This window comes from Trichechus manatus, unplaced genomic scaffold (genome assembly GCF_000243295.1).
Source record: "Trichechus manatus latirostris isolate Lorelei unplaced genomic scaffold, TriManLat1.0 scaffold00052, whole genome shotgun sequence".
In the NCBI taxonomy this organism is placed as follows: domain Eukaryota; kingdom Metazoa; phylum Chordata; class Mammalia; order Sirenia; family Trichechidae; genus Trichechus; species Trichechus manatus.
In genome coordinates this window covers 4,160,122-4,177,834 of record NW_004443988.1, presented here as the reverse complement: position 1 = coordinate 4,177,834, position 17,713 = coordinate 4,160,122, and the positions used below count along the sequence as shown (strand labels likewise).

The 17,713-nt window shown below is 35.8% G+C and overlaps 1 protein-coding gene across 2 annotated transcripts in view; it reads right to left on the bottom strand.

The window, feature by feature from the left end:
- The window catches only part of NCOA1 (nuclear receptor coactivator 1), a 270,561-nt gene that overhangs the window by 45,584 nt on the left and 207,264 nt on the right, over nt 1-17,713 (bottom strand). For both annotated transcript variants that reach the window (XM_023732415.1, XM_004377565.2), the window contains 3 exons: nt 11,156-11,303; nt 8,559-9,879; nt 6,008-6,188 (listed from right to left, as the gene is read on the bottom strand). In XM_023732415.1, coding sequence (XP_023588183.1) covers nt 6,008-6,188; nt 8,559-9,879; nt 11,156-11,303 — 1,650 coding nt within the window. The remainder of the gene's footprint in view (nt 1-6,007; nt 6,189-8,558; nt 9,880-11,155; nt 11,304-17,713) is intronic.

Sequence of the window (17,713 nt, the reverse complement as noted above, 5' to 3'; positions counted from 1 at the left end):
GCTGTTATTCTCACTTAAGATGAAGGCTTACAGGACAAAATAGTCTCCCATTTAACAGTTACTACAAATGTTGCCCTATGACAATGGTTAACAATCTAAAAGAGGGTGGTTTTTATTCTAGAAGTCACTTCAACCTTTTGAGATTTCCTTTGGAAGCTGTCTTCCATAAAATCTTCCCAGGTTAGCTGGAATCTCTTAGGAAATACACAAATTATCTCTCTTTGATCAGGGAATAAATCTACTGTTTTTGGTCATGTCTGTGTCCCCATCACAAACATGAGTAAGTACGTATAGAAGTAAATACAAGACGGGCACAAAGCATTTGAAATCAATGCATCTACTAGTCCCTCTGTTACAGAGGCAGCTAAAGTGGGCACAGAAAACAAGCCCTTAGAGACCCTTGATCAAGCCATTGATACTTTTTATCATTGCAATGGGCTCAACATCATACTTCGTCTACTTAAAACCTGGTTAAAAGGAAACCATACTTTACAGCCCCACTAGCCACTGAAGCCAGCAAGAGCCTCATATTATCAAATAATTAAAAAAATTTCTGCACACAAAGTAGACAACATTGTTTTAACTAAGAGGGTGACTTCTGCACATTCTACTCCTCTAACAGTTGATTCAGTCTGTACTGACTTTGATATTCACAGTTAATTTTCTTCAGCTGTTGGTAAGGAGGTTTCTGGTTCAGTTTTGTGTTACATTCAGCAGTAACTGTGCACAGTGGCTACAGGTTTTCATTTTTAAAAATATGATGTGGACAAAGGACTAATTTCTATAAATCAGTAAGAAAAAACAGTAATCCAATAGATAAGTGGTCAGAGAATATGAACAGATCACAAAATCACTGAAAAAATAATCTAATTCACAATAAGAAAAATGCAGGCTAAAACTACATTGAGACACTTAAAAAAAACAATAAAACAACCATCAGATTACCAAAGATGACAAAGTGCATAATTCCATGTGTTGGTAAGGACGCTGGTTAGAGGGTATGAGTATAATCTCTAAGAAGGGCCATTCGGCAATATTTATGCTTTCACCCAACAATTTTAATCAAAATGTATTTTTCAAATATACTCTCATATATGGTAAATTATCTCTATATAAGATTATTTATTACAGCTCTGTAATAGCAAAAGATGCCTACCAATAGGCAATTGGTTAAGTAAATTTTGGTATAACTATAAAAAAATACTACGTAGTTATTAAAAAAAGATAAAGCTCTTTATATACTGATATAGAATGACAGCAAAAGAACATTAAGAAAAAAGAAAATCATTAAGATACAGAACAGTAAATGTGTATAGTGTGACACTATATGTATAAAAAAATGTGTGTGTGTGTGTATTTTTTGAAGGTAAAGAAGGAATAAATAACATTGTTTCTAGGGAGGGGAAGGGGAAGTGGGTGGCTAGGCACAGAAGTGTGAAGGAAACTTTTCATTACATATCTTTTTTTTAATGTTGAAGCATGCGAATATATTACCTAAAAAAAAAAAAAAAAATCTCAACAGAAAAATCACACACTAAATGTAACCTCAAAGACAGGGAAATTAAAAGCGATCTTTTCGAGTACTAAAAATGTTGTATGTGAAGCTCATTATTTTTAGTTATACAGTATGTTCAATATGACTACAAATTAATAGAATTTAAAAAATAATCATATCAGAATGTATATGTTCACAAAACATGAAAACGACCTCAGGAGGTCATTAACTTACTCTAATGATGTTGTCAATGCTCAAATATTTTGGAATTCCTCTAGAACTCTCTTAACCAGGCTATAAGTCCTTTGAGGAAATAAATCTTATCATAGTTACACCTAATTTTAGTTTTTTTTGGGGGAAAAAAAGTCTTATTCTTTTTGGATCAATAAACTTGGCTCCAAACAGCTTTGGAAAATTTCAAAAGTCAAAGTCACCCTCAAAGAATAGGGATGTGAAAAGACATAGCAGAGGTTCTGACCAAGAGGCAGTTCTGCCCAATGCAATATGTCGTTTGATTTCTTGACCGCTGCTTTCATGGGTACTGATTGTGGATCCAAGTGAAATGAGATCCTTGACAACTTCAATATTTTCTCCATTTAGCATGATGTTGCTTACTGGTCCAGTTGTGAGGATTTTTTTTTTTCTTTATGTTGAGGTGTAATCCATACTAAAGGCTGTAGTCTTTGATGTTCATCAGTAAGTGCTTCAAGTTCTCTTCACTTTCAGCTAGCAAAACTGGGTCATCTGCATACCACAGGTTGTTAACGAGTCTTCCTCCAATCCTGATGCCCTGTTCTTCTTCATACACTCCAGCTTCTTGGATTATTTGCTCAGCATATAGATTCAGTAACTATGGTGAAAGAATACAACCCTGATGTATACCTTTTCTGATTTTAAACCATGCAGTATCCCCTTGTTCTGTTCTTGAAGCACTTACTGATGGAGGACATCATGTTTGGTTAAGGTAGAGCAACAATGTAAAAGAGGAAGACCCTCAACGAGATGGACTGATACAGTGGCTGTAAGAATAGGCTCAAACATAGCAACAACTGTGAAGATAGCACAGGACCGGGCAGTGGTTTGTTCTGTTGCACGTAGGGTCGCAAATGAGTCGGAACTGACTCAACTGCACCTAACAACAACAACATCTGGATGTGCTCCTGTACTACATTTCTAACAAAATTATTTAAATCACTTGGTCACACTACATGGCATCTGTGTGCACATAAACAACATGTTTTGAAACCAGGGATATTGAGATTTAAATCACGGTTATGCATATCCTAACTGGATAACTTTGGGCATGTTTTTGTCTGTTTGTTTTCCTTTTCATTCTCTGGATCTTACTTTTCTCATCTGCAAACAGACCTAAGATGATTTTCTTGTTCATTGTGGTAGACATATCATCTATATTTTTTCTTATCTCCAAAAATATCACTGAAATAACGGAAGAAATAACCGGGGAAAAATAAATCTGTAGCAGAAGGTAAGGCAAAATGAGCACCATCGCAGCAGGTTAGGAAATGCAAAAGTTCAAAGATAAAATGTAGATGGAAACAAATTGATGTTTTCACACCTCAGCTAAAGTAAGGAACTTTCAACAGGAAAATGAGAAGATTTTCCAAAAGGGGGAGTTTTCCCAGAAGGACACCAGAACAACGGCAAGCTCAGTGGTCATTCGAGCTGGGTAAAGGTACAGGCCACAGGCGATTGGGGGATAATTAAAGGATGACTGAGCAGCTGCACTAGGCCCCTGCTGAGTGCAGCTGACTCTGGCACCTACCCATGGGATTAAAGTGGTGAGTACATAACTCCAGAGTGGGAGTTCTGCCCAGGGAATCTCCAGAGTGGGTGCTAGGGCTGCCCTGAGGGATTTCCCCACTACTAAGCCCCACTCCCTCACAACAACTGAGAAACAGGGTTTCTATAATCAGAACCTACATTCGCTGCCAGGGGAAAAGGGCTTCTCACTTTAGCTAAGGAAACACTAGCTACCAACATGTTTATTCTAGGTCTTTTTGACTGACACAGAGTCAAATTTCACCAAACATTCAAGAAAAGACAGTAGGAAAGAAAGCAAGTTTAACAAAGAAAGAAAGTAACTCTGAAGAAAAAAGGTTAGTACAGAAAATGGATGAATACTAGAGTACTTATAAGAAATAGCATCACACAGATTACAAAGTCTATCACATCCATAAAATGTAATAGACTCCTATGAAAAATAAAAATGATTTCTGGAAATTAAAACATGATAGTTATGATTAACAGACAGCAACAGATGGACTGAAGAGCCAAATGGACGTGGTTGAAGATTCAGTTTTTATCTGGAAAAGTGAACCAACAGATTCTCCCAAATAATCTCTTCTCACAAATAATGGACAAGCTAAGATAATGGAGCAAAGTTTTCAAAGTTATGAAGGGAAATGATTTTGGACTGAGATTTCTCTGTCTCGCCAGAGCATCATTAAAGTATGAGAGCAAAATAAATATATTTTCAGATATGTGAGGGAACAAAATCAAACACCTCTTAACTCTTTCTGATACAATTTATCTGCACATATTCTCTAGCAAAAGAACAAACGTATTAAAGAAAGAGAAAGACATGGGACAAGATGTAGCTAATAAAATCTACTATGAAAGGTTGTGAAATTTGAAGATAAAATACAGATTAAAAGCCCCCCCCCACACACACACGAGTCACAAGAGAGTGTTCAGACATAACTGTTCTGAACTCTGCAGTTCTCAGTATCTTTCATCCTTCCCCCCCCAAAAAAACCCAAAAACTTATTTTGAAAGACTATTAGATTTAGAAATAATATATGAAATAACTATAATACATGAAAAGTTTAGAAGGGAAAAAATAGATTTAAAAAAAGTTAATACAGAAGGTAGGAGAAAAAGAGAAGTAACAAGCATAATAAATGAAAAACTGAAGATAAGATGCTAAACACATCCAAAAACCAAATAAATATAAATGGATTAATCCACCCATTGAAATGAGAAAAAAGAACATCATAAAACATATAGGCATAGAAAGACTAAAAATAAAGGGATAGAAAAAGATTAGGCAAGCATTAACCAAAAGGATGTTGGTATAGCACTTTTAGTATCAGAGTAAAAATAGTTTAAGGCAGAGTTAAGGGGTTTCTGATCAGTCAGTATCCTGAAAAAAATAGCTCCAGTCTCCCACATCTGATGAGGAAGGGGCCCAGGATCAAAACAATCAATATTCAGACTTTCATTTTATCCCATCTCTGTCCGTACCTTACTGTTTCCCGACCTGTGCCTGATATCCCAGAGTCTGGAACTGAGCAGTTTCAATTAGAAGAAACTTTTGATGTCATTTCATCTAATTCTTATGTAGATAAAGAAAATAAGGCCCAGAAAATTTACTTGCTTGAAGTCACATTGCTAATAAATGGAGAATGTGAGACTTGAACCTAGGCTCCGACTCCTCATCCAGTGGTCTGATTAGCTGGAAAACCGCTGCCAAAAATGTCAGCGAGGACTCAAGATTCTTCCCTCCAGCTGCCTGGAAATCTTGGTAAACATTGAGGAATTGGATCATGACAGTTAAAAGCTGTAGTAAGACTGAAATAAAAGAAGTCCCACAACTAATCCCATCAGAAGAGAGACAGAACTGAGGTCAAGAACCCAGCCAAATTCGAAAGTTAGCTGGTTAGTTTCCTTTAGTTTCAAGGTTACACAGTGGAATTATCATCACTGTTTTTTTCAACTTCAAAATTTAATGGGTGAAAAAGTTTTTACAGCTCTAGCTTCATGAATTACACTATCAAAGTGTCTCTTAATTAGGAGAATGCTGCACTGGGTTAGCACAACGATGATCTATTTTAAAACTGTCTGCTAAACAGTGCTCCATGGAAAACTCGTTCTGTGGGGAACCATGTATTACTTGAGAAAAGAAAATATAGTCAAGTAAGTATGAGAACTGCTGGTTAAAGAAATCTAAAACGGCTTCTTTAACACAGGACATCTCAAAACTTTTATAATGTACCTTCATAAGCCTATTGAAACTTCAAAAACAGGGGAATGTATGGGCCATGGAACACTTGCCCAGCGTATTTTACTATAGAATCTTTTCTTTTTGCAACTCATAGCACTAATGTTTAAGGAATACATTTTGGGAAATATGATCTGACCCAATTATTATATTTCTAAAAGTCTTGCTATGGGATGTTTTGGGTAAGAACACAAAATTGTTTATCTTAACAACAACTGCTCACCTTAACATCAATTGTACCTTAACATTAATTACAAAAGGGTAGAGGTTACGCTATAGTTTCAAATATATACAGTGAGTGAAATTCATACATCTAAATGCATGTATACTGCATGTATGTATATGCATTATGTATGTATATTATTTATAGTGGCGTTAATGAAAAGATAATTCACTCTTAACAAACCAAAGGTCTGTGAAATAATAAGAGACAAACTGCCACTCCACATCATCATTAAACATTTAAAACAAAGTTTTGTACCAACACATACTATTCAGTCTGGTAGTGGGTCTGGCAGTGGTGGACTGAAGTGAAGTCGGCAGGATCTCCGATTTGATGGGGACACTCGTAACTGCACTGTCCATCCTGTCTGTTTCACATAAGCCTGGCAGCTGTGCTGCCTTCTCCAGCGTGGGCAGTAACTGATCAAACTGATCAAGGTCAGCTGTGAACTAAAAGTGGAAATCAAGTTAGAGGAAACATATTCCATACTTCATCCGAAACAATGTAGAAAAAAGTTGCTCCTTTAAACTCTATGAATTAAGTGTGACTATGAGAGAACGAAGAGAGAAGAAATAATTAGAACAACTGGGACCTCTGAAATTACATGATTTAACTATTCCACTGGAAAAAACACTTTGGATGCTTATAATATACTGCAGGATATAAGATAACAGACACTTAGTATTTATCTAATATATCTTGGTGTAAAATTTATGCAAAGGAAAAAGACTGCACTGGAAAGAAGTGTCAAGAGTACTGTTAGGATGATGCCATTATGGGTGATTTTTCCTGTCATATTTTTATAATTTTTGTAAAATGGCTTACTTTTATGATGAAATGAAAAATAAATTTACATCAACATAAACTTTTATTCATAATTTAAAATACTATTGGAAACTTTTTTATAAATAGTACATCAGCTTCAAAGATCTCAAAAAGGCCACTTTCCACTTAAGGATTTAATAGTATAAGCAGCAGATCTTCTATAGAAGATAGGAAGTCCCTACATCTGTATGGGGCTGTGACTAGAAGAAAAATGGCCTTTATTTCTACTATAGTCTTCTACTATAATTAATTTATGAGATAATTCATTAATAGAAAATTTCCAATTCAGTAATATCATCTGTTTGGGTTTCATTAATTCAACTAAAAGTTCTGCTTCTAGACTGCATAAATAGAATCATATTACGTATTCTTTAAATGTCTGCCTTCTTTCACTTAACATGATGCTGTTGAGGTTGAGACATATTGTTGCATATAGCACTACAGACACTCCAGAATGGCTAAAATTGAAAAGACTGACAATACCAAGTATTGGCAAAGACATGGAACAGCTATAAAGAATTCTCATGCTATGGAAAATTGTCTGGCATTACTACTAAGGGTGAACATACACGTATCTTATGATCCTGTAATTCCACTCCCAGGGATGAACCCACAGAAATGAGTGCACATGTGAACCAAAACAGATGCACCAGGATGTTCACAATGGCATTGTTTTATAAAGCTGTTGCTTTTGAAGTTAATTTTAAAGAGTCAGAGTTTAATATAGTTATTATTTAAAGCTGTTTTTCAGCTTTAAAATGAACAATATTAGTAGTTGTACCGAGAAACAGGAGACATAGCCTTACCCTCTAACAGCACACAGTGTAAAGAAAACAGTGTAATTACAAATAGTAAATAGAGATGATAACAAAGCACTATAAGGGTAGAGATGAAAGAAAACATCTAACTAGGGCTACTGGGGAAGGCTTTACAGAGATGATGCTTGCATTAGTTTGTGACGGATGAGTAGAAGTTCAGCAGGTACAGAAAGAAGAGCAAGGTAGAAGATGCTTAGAAGAGACATGGCTTATCCCAGGAATGGCAAGAACTTCCATGTGCCTAGAACACAGTATGACTGAGGGAAGAGAGAGAGTTTTGTGAGATGAGGGCAGAAAATTAGGTTAGTTCAAGAAACTGAAGGATCTATGCATCTTGTTTCACAATGGAGAGTCTTTGTAAATGCATTCTGAGCTATTTCATGAATGTCTATATTTTGTCTCTAAATAAACCGTAAACTCCTAGAGGGAAGGGACCATATTCTGTTTTTCTTAGATTCTTTCAAAATCCACAGCAATTATTCAATAAATGAAGCTGCTCATTAATTATCACCACACCCCCAACCCAGCCTAATATAGAGGTTCCTAATCCATAACAACTATGGAAAGGTTTATTTTATTTACTTCTGTTTCAGGACATGTTATATACCTTACTACCCCAAACACTCAAGTCCCCATTTCCTGATGAGGGTTGCGGGTAGTTAGAATCAGATGAAGGAAAACAGCCTTAAAAAATGCTTCAAAGGAAATAAAAAGCAAACCAGGCTAGGTAGCCTTGTTCTCCCCATATGTCTTTCCTACTTCTTTTACATGAGAGGTTCCCAACCTAACTACACATCAGTTTTTTGTAGAGCTTCTTTGAAATACAGATTCCTGGGTTCTATTTCAAGAGATTTGGATTCAATACTGGGGATATATGAAAGGAGTCAGGGAATGGTATTTTTTAAAAGATCCAAAGACATGAACTCTGATTTTATAGAAAGAAAGAAAAATCTACATTCTTAGAGGGCTATATTAATATTGTAGCCCTCCAAAATTCCAAAAAGAACTTTGAGGGCATCCTGTGATTTTTCCAACTACTGGTACAAACCTCTTAGCGTATGCCCAATAGATAGGACAAAACATAGCCTGCATCCAAATTTGGTCTATGGCTGGAGTAAAATAAATGAAAAAGAAAAAACTAGGTATGTTCATTTTGTGAAGCAAGGAAGTACCCACCTGGCTCTGGGACTCCAGTTTAACTTCCTCAGGGGCAGGTTTGGTCACTGGGGTTGGGTTTGTGTTACAAGGATCCATCTGTTCTTTCTTTTCCACTTTCACCTTCACATCATCCAGGCTCAGGTTTGGAGTTGATCTTAAATCTTTCTCATCTTTATCTAAAAGGTAGCGTAGGAGCTGATGGTCTTTTGACTCTTTCTTCTTTGAAGTATCCAGTTCTAGTTTTACACTGGAGTTCCCTTGTACCTGTCCAGTCACTGACACAGACGTAGATGCATTGTCCTTTTTATCTGGCTCGACAGACAAAGTGGTGATATCTGAGGGGCTACCCTCCTGTAAGAGCCGGTGCAGAATTTTGTGCCGTTCTGTCAGTGAGCTATGAGAGGAGGGGCAAGAACCGCTGGAAGAGTTACCAGAGGCAGAGCTGGAAGTGCCCGTGCAAGACAGTACATCTTTACAACTGGTGTCTATATCAGCATGCCGTAATTGCTGCTCTGCAGTTGTTGTCAAAAGCTGCACTAGTTTGTGACTGGTTTGAGAGTATTTATTGTCCCCATCTGAAAGTCTATCATTGTTATGCAGAAGCCCTGAATCCAGAGGTTTGCCATCACTAGAGCTGTTGTCAGACTGAATCATTTCATTTAAAATGGATGTAATCTCTTTGTTGTCTCTGGACTCAGCTTTTGTTGGCTGTATATTTAATCTGCTAGGTGAATTCTGTGAGCTCATCTGCCTGAGGACCGGAGAACTGGCAGAGAAGCTGACGGAGTTATTGGGTCCTTCATTCATACCCTGTAAAGACGTTACTGGGATGTTTGAATAAGATCGGTTACTATTATTACAGGCACTGTTTGTCATGCCAACGGGGGAGCTCAATGGTGGAATATTAGGCGAAAACGAATTGTTTGGCCTCCTAGGCCTGGTTGCCAATCCAGAACTAACCTGTCTCCTTGGAGACATGAACTGTGCTAGGGTTATTCCTGTACCTTCTATAGAAGAATTGTTGAGGTTTAAAGAGGGATTACTGCTCTGAGAACCGGCCTGTCCCTGGTTTAAGGCAACACTGGCTACAATCTGATTTCCAGGTGAGCATCCAAAACTCCCTTGACTGTTGCTAGAATTACTATGACTGCTGTTATGAAGGTCTGAGCTCTGTTGGCGGTTTACTCTGGTGGATACCATGTTGCTGCTGGATGGTGGCAATGTGGATGAACGGACCACAGTGTGAGCTGGAGAGATACTAGGATTGACCGAGGGGTTTACTCGGGGAATTGACATTCCAGAATTAGTATCATCTTGAGGAGAGAGCCCACTGTGTTCCCTAGGGGGAAAAAGACATGAGTCAAACATCTTCATTTGTTTCCATTAAAACCTTTTTTTTATGATGCATATTATAAAACAAGACCATTAACCTCATTAATGCTGCAAACTATCCAATAAAGAACTTCTTATCCTTTTAATTAAGGAAAAACAGCAGACTGTTTAGTACTGCTATGAAGTAGTTGTTCCCATTTAATAGAAAATAGTGCTTATGGTCCCTCAAATTTGAAATGGTTTTAGTTACATGGGAAAGAAATCTTTCTTAGCTTTGGAAAAAATCCAATATCCAATATGTATGTGCACTTAACCTTTCCTAAATTTAATACAAATAATCAACATTACAATAAGATTTTTAGTAGAAAGAAAGATGTCCCACATCTTTGTTTACAAAGCACTTTTTCATGACTCCCTTGTTACAGTTTTTAAGTATTTCAACTCCAAAGAGGAAGACTGGGTAAGGAAAATACTGTGTCACTGATGTGAAAATTAAAAAGGGTGATATACAGACATAGCAGATGTTTTGAAAGAGAAATCACAATATGAAAAAAAAAATTAACAGTAGAAAGAAAATAGAATACTGAATTCAGGTTTTCACTGAGTTCTTTACTCAAATCCATAGCTATGACAACAGATTTGTGACTGGTATTATCATGGTCCAGTAAGCAAATACATCAGATAAGAAAAAGATGAAGTGAGGGAAAATGTCTTGGCTTTTGTTTAATGCTAAATTTTAAATAGTTTTAAATACAGGATTCTGAAAACTTAATAGAAGAATAGTTCCATGGATTTGCCATGTACACCACAGTAAAACATACTTAGAAATGTTTAGAAAACAGAGGCCATGACATTAAAAAATCTCAAGTTGACAGTTTAAGGATTTGTAGTTTCTGTGAGAAACTGTCAACTTGAAATCAGGAGTCATCGAATTTGCCCTAATGAAAGTAAAGCACTTCTTAAAATCAAAGTCATGACAATGTTAACAAACTCTGAACTCTATGATAAGACTATAAGTTCATAGATAGAAAGTTGTGAATTTTTAGCCACCTTTTTGGTTTTACCCCCCTTACAACACATATTTTCAGCCTCACCTTTCCTGTCTCCCTTTGTGAACTTCAAAGATACGGTAAAGCAACAAAACTATAAACAAACTCATCACACCAGCTTTATGCCTGATTTAGAATTTCTGCTTTTTAGCCATCAAAAGTATAAAAATTGTTTTCTAAGAAGAGATATGTGAACTGATCTACTTCATATGAAGCTCTCCAAATAAGTAGTACCTGTCGATGATATGAATTCCCATGATGAAAGGTTGCATGTCTGGAGTTTGAGGGTAGCAAAGTTTACACTTGGTGTGGGCGCTAAGCATTGTTCCATCATTCAATATGAATCTATAGGATGGGCTGGAGGCAGTGCCACGAGTCATCACTGTTTCAAACAAAAAAGAAACCTAGTTAAAATTCTGACACTTGTTCTTTGGGCAAAGGAGAGTTACCAGGCATTATTTCTACCTAGAACCTCATTCTAAATACCCCCCACCCCCACCCCCAACTGCTCAGACTCAAAATAAGAAACAGTTCAGACAAAGTAGATATTTGAGGGGGAAAAATGATTCCAGTTGAAATATACCGCTTGATGACAGATTTTAATTTAGTCCTACTTGAATGCGTGCCTCCTCACATGAGTTATGATTATGAAGAAACCCCAAGCAGGGAAAATATTAACCTTACTCTCTCTCTCTGTCGTGGGGCAGCTCTTCAAATTTATTAACTACCCACTAAAAATACCAGAAGTACTCTGGTCCCCTCTTTCAGTATTCTCTCTAACATTTTTTTTTTCTTTTGCTGGCTGACTATCTTAGAAATGGTTTTATAAAAAGTTTTGATTAGTTTAAAGAATGCCTTAGCTAAAATCCAAATTATTAGATTCATATAGATGTATATATATGTATTATTTCTGATGTTTGAATTTTTAAAGTTAATAAGAAAATTAAGATAAAGCCAATGATTACTAATATAAAGAAGAAAAACTAGGGTAGGGCAGTCAATTCACTGTATAAACAATATAATTTACTTTGGTCTTAAAGCTTTATTAACAGCAGACAAAATTCTAACCACTTAGAGTAAGTGTTTATTAAATATGTAAAGGCTATATCAGACTACTAAGTAATATTACTGATGTTTTAGTAATACAATAGAATTCTATTTTAAGAAAGATTTAATAGGTAGATTCAGTTATAACAAGGTTAAAATCATATCCACTGAAACATGAATATTACTATGAAAAATGACTATTCTAATTTAGCCTATAATAAATGTTAGTTCTATTTTTTCAAAGACATTTCACAAAGGGCTTCAATTACATTCTGAAAGACATGAAAGATACTTGAAGTGACTGATTAATAAATAATTTTGAAGCTACATATTAGTGGACATAAAAGAGAAGAAATGCTCTATTTTACTGTCTTAGGTACATAGTTCAACTGAAGACAGTGTATTGTAAATCTACAGCATACATAAATCTGCCTAAGTGCCAAACCTAGGATATAAACTTAATTGAAAGGATTAAGACTTATACCCACCCAACTGCATTCCTAACCCATCTAGCAACTTCAGCTCAATCACTGGCACACTTTCCCAATATAGCACATGGGGAAATTTAGTATCTAATTAAATAGCAAATGATGAAAAACACTCTTTAATTGAAACTGGTAATTTTGTGGAAAGGATATGAGTGTTGGCCATAGTAAAATCTGAAAAATATTAACAATCCCAACTATTAATATATTTTTAACAATATATTCTGGAAAATACAACTACAATGAAAAATGGCATTTTAAAATAAATTATTAACCTGGGATGATAAAGCTACAGATACATAAAGGGTCAGAGAAGACAGACAATTATTTCATGCTACTTTGCTTTTACTGTTTTACCCATTTCCTCACTACTGTTTATTGTTCTTCAGGATCTCCTTATTCTGCTGGAAAACACTCACTTATTCTGCTGGAAAACCCCACATGGCTAGTGACTATCGTGTACACTGGACAGCACAGCTCTATACAATCTACCTTCAACTTGCATTTCCAACCTTGTCTCCCATTCCTTCCTAAACATTTCTATTATATCCCTTTGAATAGGAAAATATATTTTTACACACTTATTTTTCTTCTTCAGCTAGAATAACCTTAAGGGCTAATACTGTGTCCCATTCTTGTTTTGTACTCTCCGTTGAATTTTGCACAATGCTTTGCATAGAAAATCACCCGGTACAAACTTGTTGATTGATCCTCAACCTGAATCTCATTTAAATAGGTTAATACTGATGTGTGATCAACTTCCATAACTTTTCTTTAAAGGACAGATTTAAAATCTTAGTTATGTTCTCAATATTTACATTACATATCAATCTGTATTTTTGCTCTTGCAGTAATATAGGCTTAATTTTGTAATGGAAATTAATGGAGAGAAATTTCTTATTTACTGAGAAGCCCTACAGACAGAAATAACTAGAAACTCAGGCTAACCTGGGGACATCAAGATATTTCATGAGGATTACAGAAACACCAATAATCCTTTGGTAATTATGCTGCCTAATTTGTAGGAATACATCAAAATTAATAAAAACATCCCAAACTGGGGAACTCCTATTTGTTTAATACAAGGAAATTATCACACCTTAAGTTTTAAAGGTAGATTATTTATTTTGGGTGACTATATGTGGAATAAGACTTATTAGTTCATTATAATTTGCACAGTAATTCTTTGAAATTAGGAATAGGCTATATTAAATATTGTAAAACTTCAATTAATTAGAGTAAGATTCTCCAGTTAACTAAATGAATAGTTTCTGAAGAAACACACATACACACACACACAAAACCAAAAGACAAACAATAAATAAACAGCTTCCAAAGTACATATGTCCTGAGTCATACACATTCAGTAAAATTTCCAGGCATCACTTACATCAATAGTTTCAACCTTGTACATCACTAATACTCTGAATGAAGACCTGAGTAGGGCAGCCACAATTCTTTACACAGATGGTTCAATAAACACTTGCTCTGCACACCAAATTTTCCCCATACGTGGGTTTCAAGGTTTAGGTCTGGACCAAACTATCTGGAATACCAGTCTGATCACAGGTCCTGTCCTTGTTTTTTAATCTAGTTTTGCCAGCCATAAAGCCAATATTTTGATCTCTGACTCCTGTGACCATTATCTAAAATGCTTAGAATACTTGGGGGCAGGGTATTATTGAAGGAGTATTACTGGCACCACGGAAACCCTCCAAAGAACCTTTAATATGACAACTGTTCTTCTGTTTTTCCCAGAATGGACCTCAACAGAGCTAGAACAGGAAACATTAAGTTTTCTCTGGTCACAGCAGCTGTAGAAGTAGAACTATTTGGGGTTTTGGCCCCTCCCAATTTGGTGGTGAAAGAACTTCAAACAAGCAAGCCTTTCTGATGTCTACTCAATGGGCGGGTATAAAACGTGTGCTGGGGGCACTGTGCGTGAATGCTGGTAGAGATTTTTTTCTTTTTGGTATTTCTCTAGTACAAGTATCCCCCACTTTTCGTAAGTTCCCTTTATGCTACTTTGCTTTTATGGAAGATCTACATTAATACCTATTCTTAATAACCGAAAGGAATCTGAAGAGGATTTTCGCTTTTACGAAAAAAAGGTGAAAAGCGGAAATAGTCTTCAGCGTTTCTTTTGCAGCGAGCTGTTAAAGAGGCAGCGTGCACCTGAGCAGCAGAGTGCCCCTTAAACCCAGCCCCCATGTACCATCGTCCGCTAGGCTACCTGGGCTACCATCATCACTACCACCACCTCTCAGCCTTCCAGGGTGCTCACCGTCTTCCTGATTCTGGTAAGTGAAACTACGCTGTACATACATTATTTCTACTTTATACAGGCTGTGTATTTATCATATCATTCTTGCTTTTACTATGTGTTAGTGTTATTTTAGGTTTTATGTGTTATTTGGTATAATTCGGTAGGTTATTTTTTGAGTCTAGGAACGCTCAAAAAATTTTCCCATAAAAATTAATGGCAATTACTTCTTTGCTTTATGCCATTTTGGCTTATGAAAGTTTCATAGGAAAGTTCTACTTTCAGATAGTGGGGGAAACCTGTATATGCAGCAAGAATGCAATTAAAAAAAAAACAAACAAAAACAAAACCGGTATTAAGGTAAACAAAAAACAAAACAAAACATGACCCCTAGATGCTCTACAGATTTTCAATCACTAATGGGTAAACACCATTCAGTATAACAAAATTTTGAAAAGAGGAAAGTAAACTCGTATTTTAAATATTTTCAACAGGGTTTGACACAAAAAGGTTTTCAGTCAATTCTGTTGTTGGGCCATGGAATTAACCACATTACACAAGTCTCAAAGAACATTCTGGTTAATCATCATATATGGGTACTTATGTGTTATAGCAATGCTTCTAAACTTTTTGATACTACAAACCCCTTCCAACTTTTATCTTGTTAATGTATTTTAAAAAATGAAAACAGCTTTATTTTGTGATTATAAAAATATTACACACTCACTATGAAAGTTAAGATAATACAGAAATGAACAAAGAACAAGTGAGGATAAAGTTATTTGTAATCCCATCGCTCAGAGATAACCACTGCTAACATTTTGTTAACCTAGCTGGATAAACAGATATACAAGAGTGAGCTCATGCTATATATACTGTACTTTCTTAGCCTACTTTTAAAATACAACAATACATCATGGACATCTCTCAAAGATGAGAAATGAAGATCCATTATTTCAATGTTAATAGCTGATACAACTTTCATAAAACTTTTCTAGGCTATCTAGCTCAACATTTCCCATGACTATTACTCTCCCTAACTGCTGACAGATGTGTTACAGGAAAAAGTATTCTGTGGAAAATAAATCTGGGTAACAATGTTAAACAGGTATCTTAAATGTAGAACTTCCCAGGAAATTATATACCTAATATATCTTACAAATCCCCAAAAGTGAGAGAATGAAGCATTTCCCAAACTTAACTGAGCACGAAACATCATTTCTTAGTTATAGCTATTAATATTTTGTGAAATCTAGGCTTACGTTTTCCAAACTTCCCGGATAAGAAAACCATCTTAGATTATAGATTGATTCAGTGGTGTAGGGTGGGGTCCAGGGATTTGGTTTAACAACTGCCTCAGATGAATCTTATCAGGGACCTTTGGGAGACACTGTAACCTGGACCTTTCTTTTAAGTAATGGCTCAGAACTAAATAGAACCTGGGAGCCTTTTCCAAACTATACACACTTGCCTTCAAAGAAAAAGTTAATGAGCAGGAAAAAAAGAAGACAGATGGAGGACAATTTTTTTCTTGCCTATATATCAATCGTTGTGAAGTTTTACACAAAACCAAAGACATAATGGCATAATTTGTTTCACCCTTTCCATGGTGTGTCTAAGTGAAGAGATGGCATGGAAATTGCAAATGAAAATTGTACCTCTTCCATTCTTGACAGATTAGACCAGTGGTTCTCAGGTTTCAGTGTACTTAGGCATTACCTTTGTTAAAAACACAGATACCCTGAGATTTTAATCCAGCAGGTCAACGTTTTTAACAGGTGATTCTTATGCTTCTTATCAGGTTAGATACTGCTGAATATAAAATATCGGAAAAACATGCACTCAGTCCATGAAAACTGTTTGACAAGTTGTCCAGAACTTCCAAAACACTAGAGTCAGAGTCACGCGTGCTTTGGACAACTTAATTCTGAGAAAAATACAAGTTATTTCTATTGAGGAATTTAAAAAAGAAAGTAAAAGGAGAAGACATTAGGAATGACTAAGGAGGAAGAAGTATTGGATTATACTTAGTATTTATTTCTTTACACTTTATTTTATGGAGAACTGTGTTTAGGAACACATACCTTAAGCTGTGGCTCAATCACATCTATGGGGAGCCTATCATTTGAAAAATAAGACAATAAATCTAGACCTGCTTTGCCTTTGGTGGAAATGTATATAAATTATAGGCAAATACAATTAAAAGTTTTCTAAGTAAAGGCATGGAAGGTCCACCTAATAAAGTTAAGGTGAAAATCAGAATACCATATACTTCAGCACTTTAGGCAGGGAATGGAGACAGAGTCCCAAACCTAAGCACAAGTCAAATGCCACTCCTGGTAGAGGGAGTCACAAAGTTTGTACCCAGTGGATAGTATTAGTTTTTTATTGTACTGGTTTCCAAACCTGGTTGCACTTCAGGATCACCTAGGGGACTTTTCAAAAATACAGATTATTGGTTCTACCCACTGAAATAGCATCTTTGGGGACAGCATCAGTCTGTAAGAGGCCCAGTGGAGAATCACTAGTCTGTAGGAGGCTGTTCCAGAAGTAACCAGACTTCTAGTGAGATTTATATAAATGGCTTCCTGAAAAAAAAATTAAGCTACTTCCTCCACATACCACTAGGAAGTAGATGACCTAAAATGTAATTAATAATGAAAAATCACCTTTAAACTTAGGAAATCTAATGTTATGAAAAACTGTTAAAATTAAGAAGGGTGATGGAATAATACAAAAATTTTTTAAAATTGTTTTTAAGGAATAGCCATAGAAAGAGGCCCTTACCAAAGAAACTACCTATTTAGAGAACAGATTACATTGGAAGAAGAGTATTAGGCTACCATAATTATATGACAATATAATTTTTTTGGCTTATATTCTATGTGTTGGGTATTGCTCTGAAGACTTTATATTTATTATGCTATTTTTGTTCTGTGTCATCGAGTCGACTCCAACTCATAGCCACCATGCATGTGTTACAGAATAGAACTGCTC